The sequence below is a fragment of the Bufo gargarizans genome, chromosome 6 (assembly GCF_014858855.1).
Source record: "Bufo gargarizans isolate SCDJY-AF-19 chromosome 6, ASM1485885v1, whole genome shotgun sequence".
Classification (NCBI taxonomy): Eukaryota; Metazoa; Chordata; class Amphibia; order Anura; family Bufonidae; genus Bufo; species Bufo gargarizans.
Window position 1 is genome coordinate 7,779,540 of NC_058085.1, and position 21,527 is coordinate 7,801,066.

The window sequence follows — 21,527 nt, forward strand, 5'->3', positions numbered from 1 at the left end:
AGAACTGCAGCAGCAGCGCCCTCTACAGGAAGAGCGACACACTGCACGGATCTAAAGACACAGAACTGCAGCAGCAGCGCCCTCTACAGGAAGAGCGACACACTGCACGGATCTAAGGACACAAAACTGCAGCAGCAGCGCCCTCTACAGGAAGAGCGACACACTGCACGGATCTAAGGACACAGAACTGCAGCAGCAGCGCCCTCTACTGGAAGAGCGACACACTGCACGGATCTAAAGACACAGAACTGCAGCAGCAGCGCCCTCTACTGGAAGAGCGACACACTGCACGGATCTAAGGACACAGAACTGCAGCAGCAGCGCCCTCTACAGGAAGAGCGACACACTGCACGGATCTAAAGACACAGAACTGCAGCAGCAGCGCCCTCTACAGGAAGAGCGACACACTGCACGGATCTAAAGACACAGAACTGCAGCAGCAGCGCCCTCTACAGGAAGAGCGACACACTGCACGGATCTAAGGACACAGAACTGCAGCAGCAGCGCCCTCTACAGGAAGAGCGACACACTGCACGGATCTAATAACACAGAACTGCAGCAGCAGCGCCCTCTACTGGAAGAGCGACACACTGCACGGATCTAAAGACACAGAACTGCAGCAGCAGCGCCCTCTACTGGAAGAGCGACACACTGCACGGATCTAAGGACACAGAACTGCAGCAGCAGCGCCCTCTACAGGAAGAGCGACACACTGCACGGATCTAAGGACACAGAACTGCAGCAGCAGCGCCCTCTACAGGAAGAGCGACACACTGCACGGATCTAATAACACAGAACTGCAGCAGCAGCGCCCTCTACAGGAAGAGCGACACACTGCACGGATCTAAGGACACAGAACTGCAGCAGCAGCGCCCTCTACAGGAAGAGCGACACACTGCACGGACCTAAAGACACAGAACTGCAGCAGCAGCGCCCTCTACAGGAAGAGCGACACACTGCACGGATCTAAGGACACAGAACTGCAGCAGCAGCGCCCTCTACTGGAAGAGCGACACACTGCACGGATCTAAAGACACAGAACTGCAGCAGCAGCGCCCTCTACTGGAAGAGCGACACACTGCACGGATCTGAGGACACAGAACTGCAGCAGCAGCGCCCTCTACAGGAAGAGCGACACACTGCACGGATCTAAGGACACAGAACTGCAGCAGCAGCGCCCTCTACTGGAAGAGCGACACACTGCACGGATCTAATAACACAGAACTGCAGCAGCAGCGCCCTCTACTGGAAGAGCGACACACTGCACGGATCTAAAGACACAGAACTGCAGCAGCAGCGCCCTCTACTGGAAGAGCGACACACTGCACGGATCTAAGGACACAGAACTGCAGCAGCAGCGCCCTCTACTGGAAGAGCGACACACTGCACGGATCTAAGGACACAGAACTGCAGCAGCAGCGCCCTCTACAGGAAAAGCGACACACTGCACGGATCTAAGGACACAGAACTGCAGCAGCAGCGCCCTCTACAGGAAGAGCGACACACTGCACGGATCTAATAACACAGAACTGCAGCAGCAGCGCCCTCTACAGGAAGAGCGACACACTGCACGGATCTAAGGACACAGAACTGCAGCAGCAGCGCCCTCTACAGGAAGAGCGACACACTGCACGGATCTAAGGACACAGAACTGCAGCAGCAGCGCCCTCTACTGGAAGAGCGACACACTGCACGGATCTAAAGACACAGAACTGCAGCAGCAGCGCCCTCTACTGGAAGAGCGACACACTGCACGGATCTGAGGACACAGAACTGCAGCAGCAGCGCCCTCTACAGGAAGAGCGACACACTGCACGGATCTAAGGACACAGAACTGCAGCAGCAGCGCCCTCTACTGGAAGAGCGACACACTGCACGGATCTGAGGACACAGAACTGCAGCAGCAGCGCCCTCTACAGGAAGAGCGACACACTGCACGGATCTAAGGACACAGAACTGCAGCAGCAGCGCCCTCTACTGGAAGAGCGACACACTGCACGGATCTAAGGACACAGAACTGCAGCAGCAGAGCCCTCTACAGGAAGAGCGACACACTGCACGGATCTAAGGACACAGAACTGCAGCAGCAGCGCCCTCTACAGGAAGAGCGACACACTGCACGGATCTAAGGACACAGAAGTGCAGCAGCAGCGCCCTCTACAGGAAGAGCGACACACTGCACGGATCTAAAGACACAGAACTGCAGCAGCAGCGCCCTCTACAGGAAGAGCGACACACTGCACGGATCTGAGGACAGAACTGCAGCAGCAGCGCCCTCTACTGGAAGAGCGACACACTGCACGGATCTAAAGACACAGAACTGCAGCAGCAGCGCCCTCTACAGGAAGAGCGTCACACTGCACGGATCTAAGAACGCACGAGCGGCTGATTACAAGTATCTTCCTATTGGAGATGCAGACAGGGGTGCAGGACCATGGAGGACCGTGCCTGGCACATTGCTCTAGCAGTAACTACCCTATGGACATGGCTCTGTAGCTGGCACCATATTATGGCTCATCCTGACAGACCACTGTGCTGCTGTGGGGATCTGATCTAATACAGATAACATTATACTATAGAACATTTTCCATTCGAATTAGACAATACTGAATAAACACTGTAACGTTCATGCATTTCAGGCCCGAGTGCAACCTGAAACGCGATTCGACCCTTGTTAAATGCAGCTGCAGTATAATCCACTGAGCACAGCTATAACACTGGTGTAACGTACCAAGGCCTGCAGCATCCCGTCCATGGCGATGGTCCCTTCAATGGTCAGGTAAGAAGCTTTCGATAATGTAGCAAGACACCAGTCCAAGAAGTCGGCCATCCTCTTCTGCTTCACATCCAGACGGGTGATGAACCTGCAGAAACATGACAAGATGGCCATTGGCACTGAAAGAGAGGGATATGAGAGCGGCATAGGATGTGGGGGTCCCGGGGAGCAGAAAACAGGGCGCTGGATAGAGGCATATGTAGCCTCCCCGCCTGACCTAAAAGGATAGCCAGGACAATAGTGAGTGCCTGCCCTTGCTATGGTGGACTGCACCTTCTCTACCACCTGCGGGGGTGGCGTCTCAGGAGAACCCCTCCACGATCTTTCCTATAGTCACACAATAAGGCGGGGGGGGGGGGGGTGTCATCCAGTCATTTTATTGCCACTCGCAGGCAACTCTGTGCCTTTAGGAAGCCCTGGTCTTGCACTGCTGGCATGAAGAGGACACAGTCTATAGCTTAAAGTTAGAACCGCCAAGCGTGATTGCATGCTGGGAGTTGTAGTTTCACAGCAGCTGGAGTGCAGAAGGTTGGCGATCCCTGGTCTATAGTGACACATGTATGAATAGGAGGATGAATGTACAATGAGGTGACTCTCAGGACGCCCACAGGACACGATGTCCGTGCAGAGACAGGACTCCGCACATGAAGGGGCCGCCTCCTGGACACTTGAGCTCACAGCGATTTCCAGGTTATGCGGCCTGCATGCCCATCACCTGAGGTAGGTTTACACTGCTCTCCCTGTCCCCTAGTGCTGTCAGCAGCTGGGAGGGGTCAGAACTGCTGACAGACTCACTTTACTGTGGTTCCAGGGTTACATTATGAGAAGAACCAGACTTACTTTGAAATAAGCACGGCAGCAGCGTCCCGAGCCTTGTCACTGACCAGCAGGTAGGACTGAAGAAGAGAAGAGCGTCAGGGTCATCACATAGAGGAGGAAGAGACAGACAGAGAGGGGGCGAGAGAGCAAGGAAGAAAGAGAGAGAACCAGAAAGAATGACAAAGCGGGTAAGAGAGCGAGAGATGGCAAGAGAGGGTGATAGGTACAGAGGACCTTGAATCTCTTCCTACAGGGGAAAGTGTTCAATCAGATGAGAGAGAGCGAGAGAGACGGAGAGAGACAGTCTTCACAGAGAACAGACCTTAGCGATCTCCAGTATGTGATCCATGGTAGAGCGACGTGTCTCTCCTCCTTCCACAGAGAGGTTTCCATCCAGACGTGAGAGGTCAAAGGGGATGAGACACGTCATAGACAACCACAGCAGCAGCATGTAACGCGTCTCCCAGGTCTGAGGAAGAAGCCAACCCCAAAATACATCCGTGTGCAGAGAAAGAAAACTGTACATACATAATACTAGCGCAGCGTAGTACCCCAAGCGCCAGCATCCCGCGCCCCGAGCGTCAGCATCCCGCGCCCCGAGCGTCAGCATCCCGCGCCCCGAGCGCCAGCATCCCGCGCCCCGAGCGCCAGCATCCCGCGCCCCGAGCGCCAGCATCCCGCGCCCCGAGCGCCAGCATCCCGCGCCCCGAGCGCCAGCATCCCGCGCCCCGAGCGCCAGCATCCCGCGCCCCGAGCGCCAGCATCCCGCGCCCCGAGCGCCAGCATCCCGCGCCCCGAGCGCCAGCATCCCGCGCCCCGAGCGCCAGCATCCCGCGCCCCGAGCGTCAGCATCCCGCGCCCCGAGCGTCAGCATCCCGCGCCCCGAGCGTCAGCATCCCGCGCCCCGAGCGTCAGCATCCCGCGCCCCGAGCGTCAGCATCCCGCGCCCCGAGCGTCAGCATCATTATCCTGTCCCACACAGAGTTCTATAATAGTCAGGAGTGCTGTGATGTGGGGGTCCCTTCCCCCCTCGGTTGCTGGCCGTGCTGTACCCCATGTGTCTATGTCCTTGACGCCCCTGAGGTTTCGTCTGTATTCTTGTATCTCTCGTAGCTGTGAATGTAACTGGTGGATCTATAGTAATAGAATTGCTCGGCTCTCACCTCATGATCTGCAGGATCCTGCACAGAGATCATTTTAAGCACTGGATGAACATCCACAACCTCATGTGGGAAGAGACGCAGGAAAATCTTATAGCCTCGAACCTGCCGGAACAGATATCCGTTACTACAGCTGCAGTATAGGGGCGACGCAGGGTGTGCAGCCCCCGCATCATGTAAATGTACAGTCATCACATACAATCTTCAGAGAGGACGGCAGCATCATTTACAGCGCCCGTCTATACCATCACATATACTGGACGGGGCTCCGATGTTTCACTGCAGAGCATCACTCCCCTGTCCCATCTCCAAACCTGTATTTTCAATGTCACCACAGAACGTACTGCACAACCTTTACATTTTTTTCGGTGAGGTTGGACGAATAAAATGCATTGCTTTGTGGATTCTCTTTTCTTGCAGAATTCATTGTGTGATTACTATGACCCGGGGTCGGTACAATTACGGTGACACTAAATGTGTAGGTGACGTGACCGCGGCAGAATATTGTACGGCAAACCTGCAGCATACAATTTTCTAAATCCCATCTACACAGTGCGGACATTTTTTAGGAACTGGGGTAAATCTGGAGTCAAATTCCACAAGTAACACATTTGGTGCACAAACCCGAATGCATTAAGGGCAAAACTGATCCGTTTTGGACCGCTGAGCCCTGGACGTATCTCACAAACGGAAACCAAAACGCCAGTGTGAAAGTAGCCTTAGATATAACTTTTATTAGATCCTCTGAAAATAAAACAAAAAGGGAAGCGATTTAAGAGGGTTTTCTAAGACTTTTTTACTGATGACCCATCCTGAGGATAGGTCATCAGTATCTGATCGGTGGGGGCCCGACGCCCTGGACCCCTGCTGATCAGCTGTTTTGAGAAGGCACCGGCGCTGCTGTGAGCGAGTGACGACACATTCATTGGTCACGTGTGCCTAGGAGCAGCAATACCGGGCACAGCCACTATACAATGCACGGCGCTGTGCTTGGCGAGAGGGCCAGGGTATTGGATCACTGAGAACCTATCCCGAGGGTAAAATCCTGGAAAAAAACTCCTTTAAAACCCCAGCATTACAGTCGCTATTGGACCTACGATTCCTTTCTTGTCAGTTTTTAATTCCATATTGTCGGTGGGGTGTGCACCCCGTCTACTGCTGTCATAATGTCCTATTATTAATATTACTATTGTGTCCCTGATGCAGTATGCTACTAAAAACATATCACTCTCTGCCCCCCGACATGTTATGCCAGATCCCTGGTGACTTCAGGGTTATGGGAAGTCCCGAAGACGCCAGTGAAAACGGTGGTAATTAGTGGCCAGTCGGCTTCTAGTGACCACGGGGCAGACTGTTATTTACTGAACAGGCACCGGGTCACAAGCTTACCTTGGAAATAATATAGAGGAACTTAAATCCCAGATGCATGAGAACAGGTGGAGAGGCCGTGTCTCGGACAATATCCAGTAACAGGTCCAGCATCCACTCTGCAAGAGAACACAAAGCATGGGGGCATCACAATAGGAGCGTGCTGCACTGGCGCCACCTGGGGGTCCGCTCTGATCACTGCATCTCCTCCACAGCTGTCTGGGAATGATGGGTGTGGTAGGCCAATGATGGGTGTGGTAGGCCAATGATGGGTGTGTGTGTGTGTGTGTGTGTGTGTGTGTGTGTGTGTGTGTGCGCATCTGCAGACTGATGGGCGTCCTTGTATGTGAGAATTGGGGAAGAGAGGGTTAACTCACCGAGATGTGGATCCAAGAGATGAGGCTGCTCCTGATAGGTGTCCATTATCACTGCAAGATAATACAGGACACGTCATCCTGGGAGGGAGACCATGGCCCCCGTTGTAGACCTAGCATCAAACCCCTCCTTCCCTATGATTCGGACCCCCATGAATCAGACCACGACCTGGAACCCCTAAATGAATCAGGTCCCAAGACAAAATCTCCTAAATTAAAGGAGTTTTCCGGGATTTTAATACTGATGACCTGTCCTAAGGACCGAATCCAGGCACCCCTGCGATCAGGTGGTTGAATAGAAGGGCGCAGCCTTCCCTTCAATCTGCGGTGGTGCCATCTGATACTGATGACCTATCCCGAGGACAGGTCATCAATATTAAAATCCCGAAAAACTCCTTTAATAAGACCCCGGACCGGTCTCCCTGAATGAATCAGACCCCCAAGACTCGAACCCCTAAATGAATCCGACCAGACTCTCTATATCAGGGGTCCGCAACCTCTGGCACTCCAGCTCCCAGAAGCCTCTTTTCACTTCTATGGGAGTAACGGGAATAGCCGAGCAAGTGTACATGCTGGGAGTTGTAGTTTTGCAGCAGCTGGAGCACCGAGAAGGGGGGGGGGGGGATCTCTGCCCTATACGAATCAGATCCAAATCCCTAGATTAACCAGACCCCAGACCAGACAGAGATCCCGCTCCTCAGGACGCTCCTGTGTCCCGACTATGCTGCAGCAGTGAACATATCCATGAGGCAGGATGGCATCAGGACACAGCGCAGCGAGCGGCACCTGCAGCAGAAGAGGCCGGGGGGGGGGGGGGGGGGGGGGGGCGGATGTCTGGTGTATAGGGAGCAGCCATAAAACATGGGACCGGTCCTGGGTGTGAGGCTGACCCTCCGCTCACCGATAAACCTCTGTGTGCAGACCTCCCGGTTGACCAGCTCCTTATACGTGTCCCGCAGGCTGACAATCAGCTCTCGAGTCTCTTTACTCTCCAAGAACAATTCCAAGACGTTCCCGCTGGACACCGTTTCCTGCCCGCCATTCTCTTCTCGCTCTGAGCCATCGGCGGCCATCTTGATTGGAGGCAAACGGGGAGACCTGTCATCGCGCAGAACAGAGGAGTCAAGAATAACCGAGGCCACCAAGGACACACCCGGGAAAAGCAAACCCACACGCAAAGGAATCAAAGTAGACTGCTAAAATAAAATGACCCCAATAATCATAAGGATACGGCCTGGGACCGCTGAGGCCAGCGACTGGCTGCAGCCTGGAGGAGAGGAAGGAGTGGCGTCGCTGGGGCTGGTAAGGGAAGGGACGCCATTTTATTATTTTAGCAGTTTCCAATTAAAAAAATAAATACTGGAATGACATTACCTTTAAAGGGGTTTTCCAGGGTTTCCTGTACTTTCAGGAAAGGTCACCAGTATGGGATCACAGGGGGGGGGGCAGTCTACCCCATACAGGAGAGACAGAGGGGGGGGGGCAGTCTACCCCATACAGGAGAGACAGAGGGGGGGGGGGGGCGCAGTCTACCCCATACAGGAGAGACAGAAAGGGGGGGGGGGGGGGGCGCAGTCTACCCCATACAGGAGAGACAGAAAGGGGGGGGGGCGCAGTCTACCCCATACAGTAGAGACAGAGGGGGGGGGGGGGGGGGGTGCAGTCTACCCCATACAGGAGAGACAGAAAGGGGGGGGGGCGCAGTCTACCCCATACAGTAGAGACAGAGGGGGGGGGGGCGCAGTCTACCCCATACAGGAGAGACAGAAAGGGGGGGGGGCAGTCTACCCCATACAGGAGAGACAGAGGGGCGCAGTCTACCCCATACAGTAGAGACAGAGGGGGGGGGGGGGGCGCAGTCTACCCCATACAGTAGAGACAGAGGGGGGGGGGGGGCGCAGTCTACCCCATACAGTAGAGACAGAGGGGGGGGGCGGGCGCAGTCTACCACATACAGTAGAGACAGAGGGGGGGGGCGGGCGCAGTCTACCCCATACAGTAGAGACAGAGGGGGGGGGGCGGGCGCAGTCTACCCCATACAGTAGAGACAGAGGGGGGGGGCGGGCGCAGTCTACCCCATACAGTAGAGACAGAGGGGGGGGCGCAGTCTACCCCATACAGTAGAGACAGAGAGGGGGGTGCGGTGTATACATACAGGAGACAGAGGGGGGGTGCGGTATAGACATACAGGAGACAGAGGGGGGGGTGCGGTATAGACATACAGGAGACAGAGGGGGGGCGGTATAGACATACAGGAGACAGAGGGGGGTGCGGTGTATACATACAGGAGACAGAGGGGGGTGCGGTGTATACATACAGGAGACAGAGGGGGGTGCGGTGTATACATACAGGAGACAGAGGGGGGTGCGGTGTATACATACAGGAGACAGAGGGGGGTGCGGTGTATACATACAGGAGACAGAGGGGGGTGCGGTGTATACATACAGGAGACAGAGGGGGGTGCGGTGTATACATACAGGAGACAGAGGGGGGTGCGGTGTATACATACAGGAGACAGAGGGGGTGCGGTATATACATACAGGAGACAGAGGGGGTGCGGTATATACATACAGGAGACAGAGGGGGTGCAGTATATACATACAGGAGACAGAGGGGGTGCGGTATATACATACAGGAGACTGAGGGGGGGTGCGGTATATACATACAGGAGACAGAGGGGGTGCGGTATATACATACAGGAGACAGAGGGGGTGCGGTATATACATACAGGAGACAGAGGGGGTGCGGTATATACATACAGGAGACAGAGGGGGTGCGGTATATACATACAGGAGACAGAGGGGGTGCGGTATATACATACAGGAGACAGAGGGGGTGCGGTATATACATACAGGAGACAGAGGGGGTGCGGTATATACATACAGGAGACAGGGGGGTGCGGTGTATACATACAGGAGACTGAGGGGGGGTGTGGTATATACATACAGGAGACTGAGGGGGGGGTGCGGTATAGACATACAGGAGACTGAGGGGGGGGTGCGGTATAGACATACAGGAGACTGAGGGGGGGGGGTGCGGTATAGACATACAGGAGACAGAGGGGGGGGGGTGCGGTATAGACATACAGGAGACAGAGGGGGTGCGATATAGACATACAGGAGACAGAGGGGGTGCGGTATAGACATACAGGAGACAGAGGGGGTGCGGTATAGACATACAGGAGACAGAGGGGTGCGGTATATACATACAGGAGACAGAGGGGTGCGGTATATACATATAGGAGACAGAGGGGTGCGGTATATACATACAGGAGACAGAGGGGTGCGGTATATACATACAGGAGACAGGGGGGGTGCGGTATATACATACAGGAGACAGAGGGGTGCGGTATATACATACAGGAGACAGAGGGGTGCGGTATATACATACAGGAGACAGAGGGGTGCGGTATATACATACAGGAGACAGAGGGGTGCGGTATATACATACAGGAGACAGAGGGGTGCGGTATATACATACAGGAGACAGGGGGGGTGCGGTATATACATACAGGAGACAGAGGGGTGCGGTATATACATACAGGAGACAGAGGGGTGCGGTATATACATACAGGAGACAGAGGGGTGCGGTATATACATATAGGAGACAGAGGGGTGCGGTATATACATATAGGAGACAGAGGGGTGCGGTATATACATACAGGAGACAGAGGGGTGCGGTGTATACATACAGGAGACAGAGGGGTGCGGTATATACATACAGGAGACAGAGGGGTGCGGTATATACATACAGGAGACAGAGGGGTGCGGTATATACATACAGGAGACAGAGGGGTGCGGTATATACATACAGGAGACAGAGGGTGCGGTATATACATACAGGAGACAGGGGGGTGCGGTATATACATACAGGAGACAGAGGGGTGCGGTATATACATACAGGAGACAGAGGGGTGCGGTATATACATACAGGAGACAGAGGGGTGCGGTATATACATACAGGAGACAGGGGGGGTGCGGTATATACATACAGGAGACAGGGGGGTGCGGTATATACATATAGGAGACAGAGGGGTGCGGTATATACATATAGGAGACAGAGGGGTGCGGTATATACATACAGGAGACAGAGGGGTGCGGTGTATACATACAGGAGACAGAGGGGTGCGGTATATACATACAGGAGACAGGGGGGTGCGGTGTATACATACAGGAGACAGAGGGGTGCGGTATATACATACAGGAGACAGAGGGGGTGCGGTATATACAGTTATAGGGTCACTGTATATACGTACAAGGGGGTGCAGCACATACGTACGTGTCGGGGCAGCGATGCGCCTTGATTCCGCCCGAGTCCTCTCTGCACCACGTGACCGCCCGGTATCCTAGCTCCCTCTGACAGCAGAACAACTACGGGTCCTGGAGAGGGACAGAAAGGCGCGGACTGCAGTGTCTGCGTCACAGGTCCTCAGGCCGCAGCCTCCGGTACTCGTTCTGTGTGTTTGTCGCCGCTATGTCTCTGCTCTCCGACTTTCTCCCCCGTTGTCTTCCCGTGTTTTGTACGTTTGTGTGTGATGTTCTATGTGACGCCGTAATCTCTGAGAGGAGCAGCGCGGGAAATTAGAGCCGTGCACCGGGAGCGGTTACCCCTAGCAACCAATCAGCGCGGCTTAGAAACTGGAGCTGGGCTCTGCTTGTTGCTATGGGCAACGTCCACCTCACGTCCTGACAGGACTGAAGAACATGTCACATATGTGGGGAACACAATATACTCCATTTTATGTGGTCTTTTACCTCATAAATCATTGCCACATTTCACGCCCATATATATATATATGAGTATACCGCCATCGTGCCGTACAATCTGGTCCTAGACTCACCGCCATACAGCGCCCTATTTGTTATCTGGACATTTAAGCCCAGCGTGAGGGAATGCCCACAAAATGTTCCGCAAAAGATACAACATGTCTTATCTTTTTGAGGAACGGCCAGATCGCGGACCCATTCACTTGAATGCCAATTCACTTGCGGCGGCTGTGCTCGTGCATTTGCGGGCCGCAGCACGACCACGGGGCGCACACGCCAGTGTGAAAGAGGCCCAAGGCTAATATCTCACAGGCGAGCGCGGTACGGGAAAAACGGTCAGTGTGACGGACGCGGTCAATTCGGAAGATGCCCTTGTTGGGCCGCGATCACCTCGTCGCTTTTATCTGTTTTATCTGTTCTGTAAATAACGGATGTGTCGGAGCCGTCAGATGGTGGACACAAATGGCGAGGGACCCCACTGACCATACGAGAGTCTGTCAGGTTTTCGTCTTGTGACGCAGATGTAAACGCGGCCACATAGCGTCCCTGTGTGCGGACGGAGGCGTCTGAAAGCACCATAGTCGTGAATCGGATGTGCGCCCCTTCATTCTCAGGGGGTGGCGATACGCCATTACTTTATGGGACGGCGATACCCCATCCAAAATTGAAGTATATTATGTACTTGGATAAATGGCGGTGGTATTTGGGGGAGATCGTAGTGGATGTTCCTGTAAGGCCCCCTTTAGAGTTGCGTTTGAATTTGGGTAGCCTGACCTCGGGGGCTACCGGAGCTCATCTGGCATTGCGACTGTGTACTGCTGGATCCCCATTGACTATAATGGGATCTGGTGGAGACCCGGCAAATATGCCGGGATTAGGCCGGACAACAAAGGTTTCTGTCTGGCCGATTGCCAGCATATTTGCCAGGGAGCAGCCAGATTCCATTAAAGTCAACGGAGATCCAGGAGTACACAGTCGTATCTGGCAGTGCCGTTACGGTGAGCTCTGGTAGCCTGATCCCCAGCTGGGGACTTAGTAATCTGATATCGGTGTTTATGAAACGGCTGATAGATTGACAATGGCTTGCTGAGGGATCAGTGTAATCAGGCGTCGTTGTTTCAGGTCTGACTACCGCGACTGTTGAGACTGAAGATCCCGTGTGTTGTCATCATTGAGAACTCAGCAACCTACCCGCCAGGTGCAAGAGCTGCCGAACTCAGCATTATTGTTGGTGTAAGTAGTATTGTGTGCTACCTGAGGAGTCTTTGTAGGACATCTGACTTCTTGAAATGTGCATTTGGCCACTAATGAGACTTGTGGTTTCTTAATAGGACCATATTCGTGAAAGCAATGGCGTTTGCGGCACTGAGAGACGAGCTGAGCTGCTCCATCTGCCTGAGCATCTACACGGATCCCGTCACCCTGAGCTGCGGCCACAACTTCTGCTGGGCCTGTATCGATCGTGTGCTGCATACCCAGGATGGCGGTGGTGTTTACACGTGCCCAGACTGCAGAACCGAGTTTCCGGAACGTCCGGCACTGCACAAAACCTTAGCTCTCCGTAATATAGCTCAGAGTTTCCACTGTAATCAGGATGAGGGGGAAGCGGTTGGCATCTTCTGCACTTACTGCGACTCTTCCGTACCTGCCGTTAAAACCTGTGTACAATGCGAAGCTTCTTTGTGTGACAAGCACTTGACTAAACACAGCAAGTCGGGTGATCACATCTTGATAGAACCTACAGCTTCCCTGGAGAATCGGAAATGTTCCACCCATAAGAAGATGCTGGAGTACTACTGCACCGAGGACTCCACCTGTATCTGTGTCACCTGCTGCCTGGCTGGAAAACACAAAGGACACCAGGTAGAACCAATAGACGAGGTCTCTGAGAAGAAAAGAATGAAACTCATAAACATCTTGGAGAAACTGACCTCAAAGCGAGAGGAGACTGAGAAACGAGTCCAGAACCTAGAAGGACAAAAGCTGAAAGTTAAAGAAAAGGCGGCTGGAGAATCGGAGAGAGTCGCTTCCATATTTAAATACATCAGGAGACTTCTTGAAGACCTGGAGAAGAGTGTGCTAGGTGAGATCTCCAGGCAGATGGATCAGGTGGTTGCCTCGGTCTCCGAACTTATCCAGAAGATAGAATCACAGAAGGAAGAGCTGTCCAGAGAGATTTCCCACATTGAGGAGCTGTGTCTCCTGACAGATCCGTTAACCCTCCTCCAAGAACGCAAATCTGAGAAATATGGCCTTCATGGTGCTGAGGAACGAGGGAACGAAGACCAAAGACAAGCCAGTAAATCGTTTGAATATGTGACTGATCTGGATAAAGTGTTAACCTCCATGACATTACATACGGGGTTGGCCAATATAGCAGCACATTTCAAGAAGGGTCTCCATATTGTGGAGGTGTCGGACCTACTGCTAGATATTGATACAGTTGCCAATTATGTGCACATCTCAACCGACCTGAAAACCGCTAGTTATTCGAGTAATCAAAAATATCCAGAATCTCTCAAAAGATTTGAGGACTGTCAGGTTCTGAGCACCAGAACCTTCTCATCAGGGCGCCATTACTGGGAAGTGGAAGTTAGCAAATTAGGACACTGGATGATAGGAGTGTGTTACCCCAGTATAGGCAGAACAGGGGACCAGTCGTACATCGGGAGCAACGAGAAGTCCTGGTGTTTATCCAGGTCCAAATCAAAGAAGCAGCATTATTCAGTGATGCATCACGGGAAGGGTATCCACTTACCCGGCAAGGCTTCCAGTCAGAGATTAGTGATATATCTTGATTATGAGGTTGGACGGTTGTCCTTCTATGAGCTGTGTGAACCGGTTAGACACCTGCACACTTTCACTGCTGCTTTTACCGAGCCTCTTCATGCTGCCTTCTACATATGGGATGAGTGGGTGACGATCAGGAGCTAGGATCCAGGTGGCATATGGAAGGGTTTATTGTGGGCTTTACCACTTGTAAAGTTCTAGGTCAGAAGATCTGATTGGTAGCGAGTCGAAAACCCTGTGAATTCCTGAATACAAGAAACCATCTTGCTTTAGACTAAACCTATTAGAACTACAGTAGACTGAGATTCCCGTCGCTGACCAACCCCGACGATTTACTATCCCACAATCCCACCGTTGAAATCAGCAATGAGGGGCCCACAATTTGCTTTCCAGTGACAGAGGTGATGGACCTACAAGGACGCCATCTTCTGTCATGTCTCATATTAGTGTATTTCCCCTACAACTAATTTCTTAAAAGGGTATCCCACATGATATATGCCGTTAATGTCCAATAGATACGGGTCTCGCCTCTGGAACCCACATCTGCCTTGACAACAAACGTTCCTCCATCCAGTCCAGCCACATCCATCCTGCGAATAAAAGCAGAGGTGGTGGGATTACAGAAACAGCTGAGCTGGCCGTGCTGCCTGGTTTCCAAATCTCCCATGCAATAACAAAGCAAACTCCATTGTTTCTGTAATCTCTGACACCTCTGCTGCAGCCTGAATGTGTGGCCATTCGCAGATTCTCCATTAGGCGGTGGTTTGTAGGGCGCTACCTTATTGTGCACTATGAGTAACCATTGGTGCATTTACCATTAATTTCAATATGTTTGGTTCCTCTGTCCAGTTTTTATGCCTTTCCTTTTATATGTGAAGCCTTTTATGGCTGCATTACATACAGCGATACAACAGGCGATTGTCATTCCATCAGCGATCTCCACAGTATGGGGAGGAGCGATCATTAAAGCTATGTACACCTTTGGGGTCAATTATATTTTTTTATTATTATTGCATAGTACTCATTTTGAGCTAAAAATCATTTGTTAAATATGGCGCCATTTTCTCTGTACAGGGCTTAGATGCTCTAATAGAGGGATCTGGATTTTATCTCTGCTCCGTCAGCCAGCTCACCTGATGGGTTCCTTATCTCTGCTCTCTGACCTTGTAACCCCCCATTATAGCTCAGTTCTCATCTTACTGATAAGAATGTCATTTAAAGAAATGTTTATGACCTCTTAATAAATTAAAGATAAGGGTTATTAGATGAACAATTGAAGAAAAGAGTAAATGAGCCCAAAATTAGTAAAATGCAATCATTAAAAAAAAAATTGCCAGTTGACCAGTTTGCCGGCAGCAGAGTGTGAATAGATGGCATGATCTGCCACCGGCAAGCAATGATTTTTAAACCTGGCGAAAGATTGTGATTGGCCTATGGACGAGCGTTTCATCGGGTAATCTGCGGCAGTATTACACTGCCAGATCATCGCTAACAAGCGCTACTGTACTACGAACGCTCATTACCAATGATCTGTCAGACTATCTGCCAGTCTAATACAGCCTTTAGTTCTCGGAGCCCCACCAGTAGATATCTTTCATCAAAGCGCAATGATGTAGTTGCTACAATGTCCAGTAATGTCTATTGGGCTTAGTAGAACTTCAGCTGAGAGTCGCCTCTGAAGATAACAATGGCTGTTTTGACCCTTTTGTTCCTATTTTTGATAAGTGGTGCCAGAGGGTTCTCATCTGCTTATCTCTCCAGCTTTTTTTAATTGTATGTCCACAAAAGGGTATATTAGACGGGCAGATTTTCTGCCCGATAATCGCTAACGAGCATTCCTGTGAACACTCGTTAGCGATCATCTGGCAGTCTTATACGGCCTCCGATGAACGGCACACCACTGTCCTGCATGGGGACGAGCGATGGCATAGCCATTGCTCCTCCCCATGCATGTAATGGCAGCGGTCTCCTCTGCTAGCTACCTGACTTCCCGGAGGAAACGCTTGCAGCATCGAGGTGTCTAATACACCCTTAAAGGGGTTGTCTCATCACAAACAATGGAGGCATCTCGCTAGGATAGGCCCACATTGTCTTATAGGTGCAGGTCCCAGAGGTGGGACCTGCACCTATATCGAGAACAGAGCTCCGAAAGGTGAGGAGGACGTACAGAGCATGCGTAGCCGCCCTCCATTCATTGTCTATGGGACCGCTGAAAATAGCTGAGCACTGGCTCGGCTATTTCCGTCCAGCCCATAGAAGTAAAGAGGTGGCCGGTCATGCGCGGTGCACTCCCATTCACTTCTATGTGGAGCCGGCTTGGTGGTGGCCGGACCAGAGTCCTCCAGCCACCATCTTCCGGGGCACCGTTCGCGATATAGGTGTGGGACCCGCACCTATAAGACAATGAGGCCATATCCTAGTGATATGCCCCCATTGTCTGTGATGAGACACAACCCCTTTAAAGCAGACTTGTATCAGTAGCAGATTTGGGACCAATAGCTGATGGCCAAACATGGCCATCTACACTGTTGTTTTTGCTCTGTATGAAACAGTTTTTTATATTCGCTTATGCTTTGATTTGAGATAGTTTTTCATTTGTCTGGTCTTCAGGCAGCTTGTATCGGTTTACGATCACATTATGTTCAACTGTTTAATGTTCTTGACTACTACTTTTGGGGTTCAACCAAAGTGTTATCTTGTCTTTCATTACAGGAGGTTATCCAGGGCTTATGATATTGATAGCCTGTCCTCTTGATAGATATCAGTATCAGATTGGTGGGCGTCCAGCACCCCCACCGATCAGCTGTTTTGGCTGGTACTGGAACAGAACTGGAAGCACACTGGGGGAGATTTATGAAACTGGTGTAAAGTAGAACTGTCTTAGTTGCCCATAGCAGCCAATCAGATTCCAAAGGAGCTGTGAAAAATGAAAGGTGGAATCTGATTGGTTGCCAGGGAAAACTAAGCCAGTTCTACTTTACACCAGTTTGATGAATCTCCCCCAGTGTTTTGTGTGCCGTGCCGAGTTCGGGAAATGGTTTTTTTTCAGTATAAATCAATTTCTGAAGGTACTATGCAAAGTCTCGTGAGACTTCGTGAAGTAATAACTTCAGCTCATCTGAGCCAATACATTCTAATACTGTACAGACCGCTCGCTCCGTACAGTGTTCAAACAAAGTTTTATGCAAATCGACTTCGGATGTTTTATCCGAAGTCGATTCGCTCATCCCTAATTATGACCTTTCCTGAGAATAAGCCGTCAGTATCTAAGTCTCTGAAAATCCCTTTATAATGTTGATCTAAAGTTGTCCAGATAAAGGCCGGATTCAAGATCTGGCCAGTGGCCATTCAGTTCCTCAGGCGAGGTATTTCTTTTATGTATGGCCTTTGTCTTCTGTTGACCTGTTGTACTCCAATACATTGATTTCATGGTTGGCCCCATATAAAAGTGTGTTATTTCATTTGTCCAGACCGAAACATGAGTGTAGATTATTCTACCAGGTGGAGTATTCTCCTGTCTGCCAAAGATGTGTGAGGTCTGTAGTTCCAAGAGCTTGTTCACACTGCATTTTTGGTACATATTTTGCAACTAAATCCCCTACCCCAGGGATAGACTGGATATAGACCCTTATGGGAAATTTTCTGGTTGGCCGCTGCCAAGGGGGCTGCCTGAGTGCTCTTCACGGCCGCCAGCTGGGAACATAACGATCTGCTGCTCTCAGCATTAATTAATGCTAGGAGTACATCAGGTACCTATGCACCTGGTCAACAGCCGCAGGTTGGGCTGACGAGCAGCAGATTGTTGGGAGTGAAGCGATCCTACCTGACAGTTGGCTGCTCTTTCAATGGGGGTGAAGAGCTTCATTTAAATGCAGCAATCACTTCCACAGTATGAGGACGAGGGATCGCTTTAGACAGACTGGGCGATAAAATGGGATAGAAAAAAAAACTAATATACCAGAGTCCACAGAAAATCTACTTCTAAGGGTACTTTCACACTAGCGTTATTAGAATCAGGCAGGCAGTTCCGTTGCCGGATCCGGAAATCCGTATGCAAACAGATATTTTTTTTTTCCAGGTACGGATCCATTAGACTTATTCATTGAAATACCGGATCTGTCTTTCCGGTATCATCTGGAATAACGGATCCGGTATATATTATTTTCAAAGCTAGAAAGAACTGCACATTCGCAGACCGGAAAACCGGATCCGGTGATGCTTCAATTTCTGGAACACTTGGTACTGGATCCGGCATTAATACATTTTAATGAGTGCGGTAGTGTTCTGGGATTTTGACCGGAAAAAATACTGCAGCATGCTGCGGTATTTTGCCTGGTCAAATACCGTACAAGGGACAGAATGGAAGACATCCTGATGCATACTGAACGGATTGCTTTCCATTCAGAATGCATTAGGACAAAACTGATGCGTTTTTTCCGGTATTGAGACCCTTTACCGGATGTCAATACTGGAAAGAAAATTAAAGCTACTGTGAAAGATGTACCGTAGATGAGGCGGCAAATCATGAGGTGGTTATTATGGGGGACCTCAACTACCCAGATATAGGCTGGGTTCACACAGGCGTGTCCGGATTAGGTCCGGATGCGTCCCGGTGTATTGCGGCAAACCCGCGCGATTAGGTACACAATTGCAATCAGTTTTGACTGCGATTGCGTTCCGATGTTCAGTCTTTATCGCGCGGGTGCAATGTGTTTTGCACGCGCGTGATAAAAAACCGACTGTGGTACGCAGACCCGAACTTCTTCACTGAAGTTCAGGTTTGGGTTCGGTGTTGTGTAGATGTTATTATTTTCCCTTATAACATGGTTATAAGGGAAAATAATAGCATTCTGAATACAGAATGCTTAGTGGGTGATCAATTGAGGGTTAAAAAAAATTAACAGGGGATAGTATAGGCAGAACAGGGGACCAGTCGTACATCGGGAGCAACGAGAAGTCCTGGTGTTTATCCAGGTCCAAATCAAAGAAGCAGCATTATTCAGTGATGCATCACGGGAAGGGTATCCACTTACCCGGCAAGGCTTCCAGTCAGAGATTAGTGATATATCTTGATTATGAGGTTGGACGGTTGTCCTTCTATGAGCTGTGTGAACCGGTTAGACACCTGCACACTTTCACTGCTGCTTTTACCGAGCCTCTTCATGCTGCCTTCTACATATGGGATGAGTGGGTGACGATCAGGAGCTAGGATCCAGGTGGCATATGGAAGGGTTTATTGTGGGCTTTACCACTTGTAAAGTTCTAGGTCAGAAGATCTGATTGGTAGCGAGTCGAAAACCCTGTGAATTCCTGAATACAAGAAACCATCTTGCTTTAGACTAAACCTATTAGAACTACAGTAGACTGAGATTCCCGTCGCTGACCAACCCCGACGATTTACTATCCCACAATCCCACCGTTGAAATCAGCAATGAGGGGCCCACAATTTGCTTTCCAGTGACAGAGGTGATGGACCTACAAGGACGCCATCTTCTGTCATGTCTCATATTAGTGTATTTCCCCTACAACTAATTTCTTAAAAGGGTATCCCACATGATATATGCCGTTAATGTCCAATAGATACGGGTCTCGCCTCTGGAACCCACATCTGCCTTGACAACAAACGTTCCTCCATCCAGTCCAGCCACATCCATCCTGCGAATAAAAGCAGAGGTGGTGGGATTACAGAAACAGCTGAGCTGGCCGTGCTGCCTGGTTTCCAAATCTCCCATGCAATAACAAAGCAAACTCCATTGTTTCTGTAATCTCTGACACCTCTGCTGCAGCCTGAATGTGTGGCCATTCGCAGATTCTCCATTAGGCGGTGGTTTGTAGGGCGCTACCTTATTGTGCACTATGAGTAACCATTGGTGCATTTACCATTAATTTCAATATGTTTGGTTCCTCTGTCCAGTTTTTATGCCTTTCCTTTTATATGTGAAGCCTTTTATGGCTGCATTACATACAGCGATACAACAGGCGATTGTCATTCCATCAGCGATCTCCACAGTATGGGGAGGAGCGATCATTAAAGCTATGTACACCTTTGGGGTCAATTATATTTTTGTATTATTATTGCATTGTACTCATTTTGAGCTAAAAATAATTTGTTAAATATGGCGCCATTTTCTCTGTACAGGGCTTAGATGCTCTAATAGAGGGATCTGGATTTTATCTCTGCTCCGTCAGCCAGCTCACCTGATGGGTTCCTTATCTCTGCTCTCTGACCTTGTAACCCCCCATTATAGCTCAGTTCTCATCTTACTGATAAGAATGTCATTTAAAGAAATGTTTATGACCTCTTAATAAATTAAAGATAAGGGTTATTAGATGAACAATTGAAGAAAAGAGTAAATGAGCCCAAAATTAGTAAAATGCAATCATTAAAAAAAAATTGCCAGTTGACCAGTTTGCCGGCAGCAGAGTGTGAATAGATGGCATGATCTGCCACCGGCAAGCAATGATTTTTAAACCTGGCGAAAGATTGTGATTGGCCTATGGACGAGCGTTTCATCGGGTAATCTGCGGCAGTATTACACTGCCAGATCATCGCTAACAAGCGCTACTGTACTACGAACGCTCATTACCAATGATCTGTCAGACTATCTGCCAGTCTAATACAGCCTTTAGTTCTCGGAGCCCCACCAGTAGATATCTTTCATCAAAGCGCAATGATGTAGTTGCTACAATGTCCAGTAATGTCTATTGGGCTTAGTAGAACTTCAGCTGAGAGTCGCCTCTGAAGATAACAATGGCTGTTTTGACCCTTTTGTTCCTATTTTTGATAAGTGGTGCCAGAGGGTTCTCATCTGCTTATCTCTCCAGCTTTTTTTAATTGTATGTCCACAAAAGGGTATATTAGACGGGCAGATTTTCTGCCCGATAATCGCTAACGAGCATTCCTGTGAACACTCGTTAGCGATCATCTGGCAGTCTTATACGGCCTCCGATGAACGGCACACCACTGTCCTGCATGGGGACGAGCGATGGCATAGCCATTGCTTCTCCCCATGCATGTAGTGGCAGCGGTCTCCTCTGCTAGCTACCTGACTGCCGGGAGGAAACGCTTGCAGCATTGGGGTGTCTAATACACCCTTAAAGGGGTTGTCTCATCACAAACAATGGAGGCATCTCGCTAGGATAGGCCCACATTGTCTTATAGGTGCAGGTCCCAGAGGTGGGACCTGCACCTATATCGAGAACAGAGCTCCGAAAGGTGAGGAGGACGTACAGAGCATGCGTAGCCGCCCTCCATTCATTGTCTATGGGACCGCTGAAAATAGCTGAGCACTGGCTCGGCTATTTCCGTCCAGCCCATAGAAGTAAAGAGGTGGCCGGTCATGCGCGGTGCACTCCCATTCACTTCTATGTGGAGCCGGCTTGGTGGTGGCCGGACCAGAGTCCTCCAGCCACCATCTTCCGGGGCACCGTTCGCGATATAGGTGTGGGACCCGCACCTATAAGACAATGAGGC

At 50.6% G+C, this 21,527-nt stretch overlaps 2 protein-coding genes across 5 annotated transcripts in view; one reads left to right on the forward strand and one right to left on the reverse strand.

Annotated features, from left to right (window-relative positions):
• Nucleotides 1-10,914, reverse strand: part of TBCD (tubulin folding cofactor D) — a 118,109-nt gene extending 107,195 nt beyond the window's left edge. The window contains exons 1-8 of the mRNA XM_044296277.1: nt 10,776-10,914; nt 7,399-7,595; nt 6,501-6,551; nt 6,145-6,242; nt 4,759-4,860; nt 3,918-4,064; nt 3,617-3,672; nt 2,732-2,864 (exon numbers count right to left, since the gene is read on the reverse strand). Of these exons, the coding sequence (XP_044152212.1) occupies nt 2,732-2,864; nt 3,617-3,672; nt 3,918-4,064; nt 4,759-4,860; nt 6,145-6,242; nt 6,501-6,551; nt 7,399-7,570 (759 nt within the window). The 5' untranslated portion in view covers nt 7,571-7,595; nt 10,776-10,914. The remainder of the gene's footprint in view (nt 1-2,731; nt 2,865-3,616; nt 3,673-3,917; nt 4,065-4,758; nt 4,861-6,144; nt 6,243-6,500; nt 6,552-7,398; nt 7,596-10,775) is intronic.
• LOC122940004 (E3 ubiquitin-protein ligase TRIM39-like) lies at nt 10,838-20,112 on the forward strand. 4 transcript variants are annotated; one of them, XM_044296282.1, is made up of 3 exons: nt 10,838-10,942; nt 12,386-12,496; nt 12,595-15,047. In XM_044296282.1, the coding sequence occupies exon 3, from the start codon at nt 12,614-12,616 to the stop codon at nt 14,195-14,197; it is 1,584 nt and encodes a 527-aa protein (XP_044152217.1). In that variant the 5' UTR covers nt 10,838-10,942; nt 12,386-12,496; nt 12,595-12,613; the 3' UTR covers nt 14,198-15,047. The 4 variants fall into 4 exon arrangements, with proteins under 4 accessions (XP_044152217.1, XP_044152218.1, XP_044152219.1 ...); XM_044296283.1 differs by having other exon boundaries at nt 10,900-11,016; XM_044296284.1 differs by lacking the exon at nt 10,838-10,942 and adding an exon at nt 18,970-20,112 and having other exon boundaries at nt 11,495-12,496; nt 12,595-13,904.
• The last annotated feature ends 1,415 nt before the right edge of the window (nt 20,113-21,527 follow it).

What these genes read in the sequence shown, in the direction of transcription:
- LOC122940004 (XM_044296282.1), top strand. Translation starts at nt 12,614, where the DNA reads ATGGCGTTTGCGGCACTGAGAGACGAGCTGAGCTGCTCCATCTGCCTG.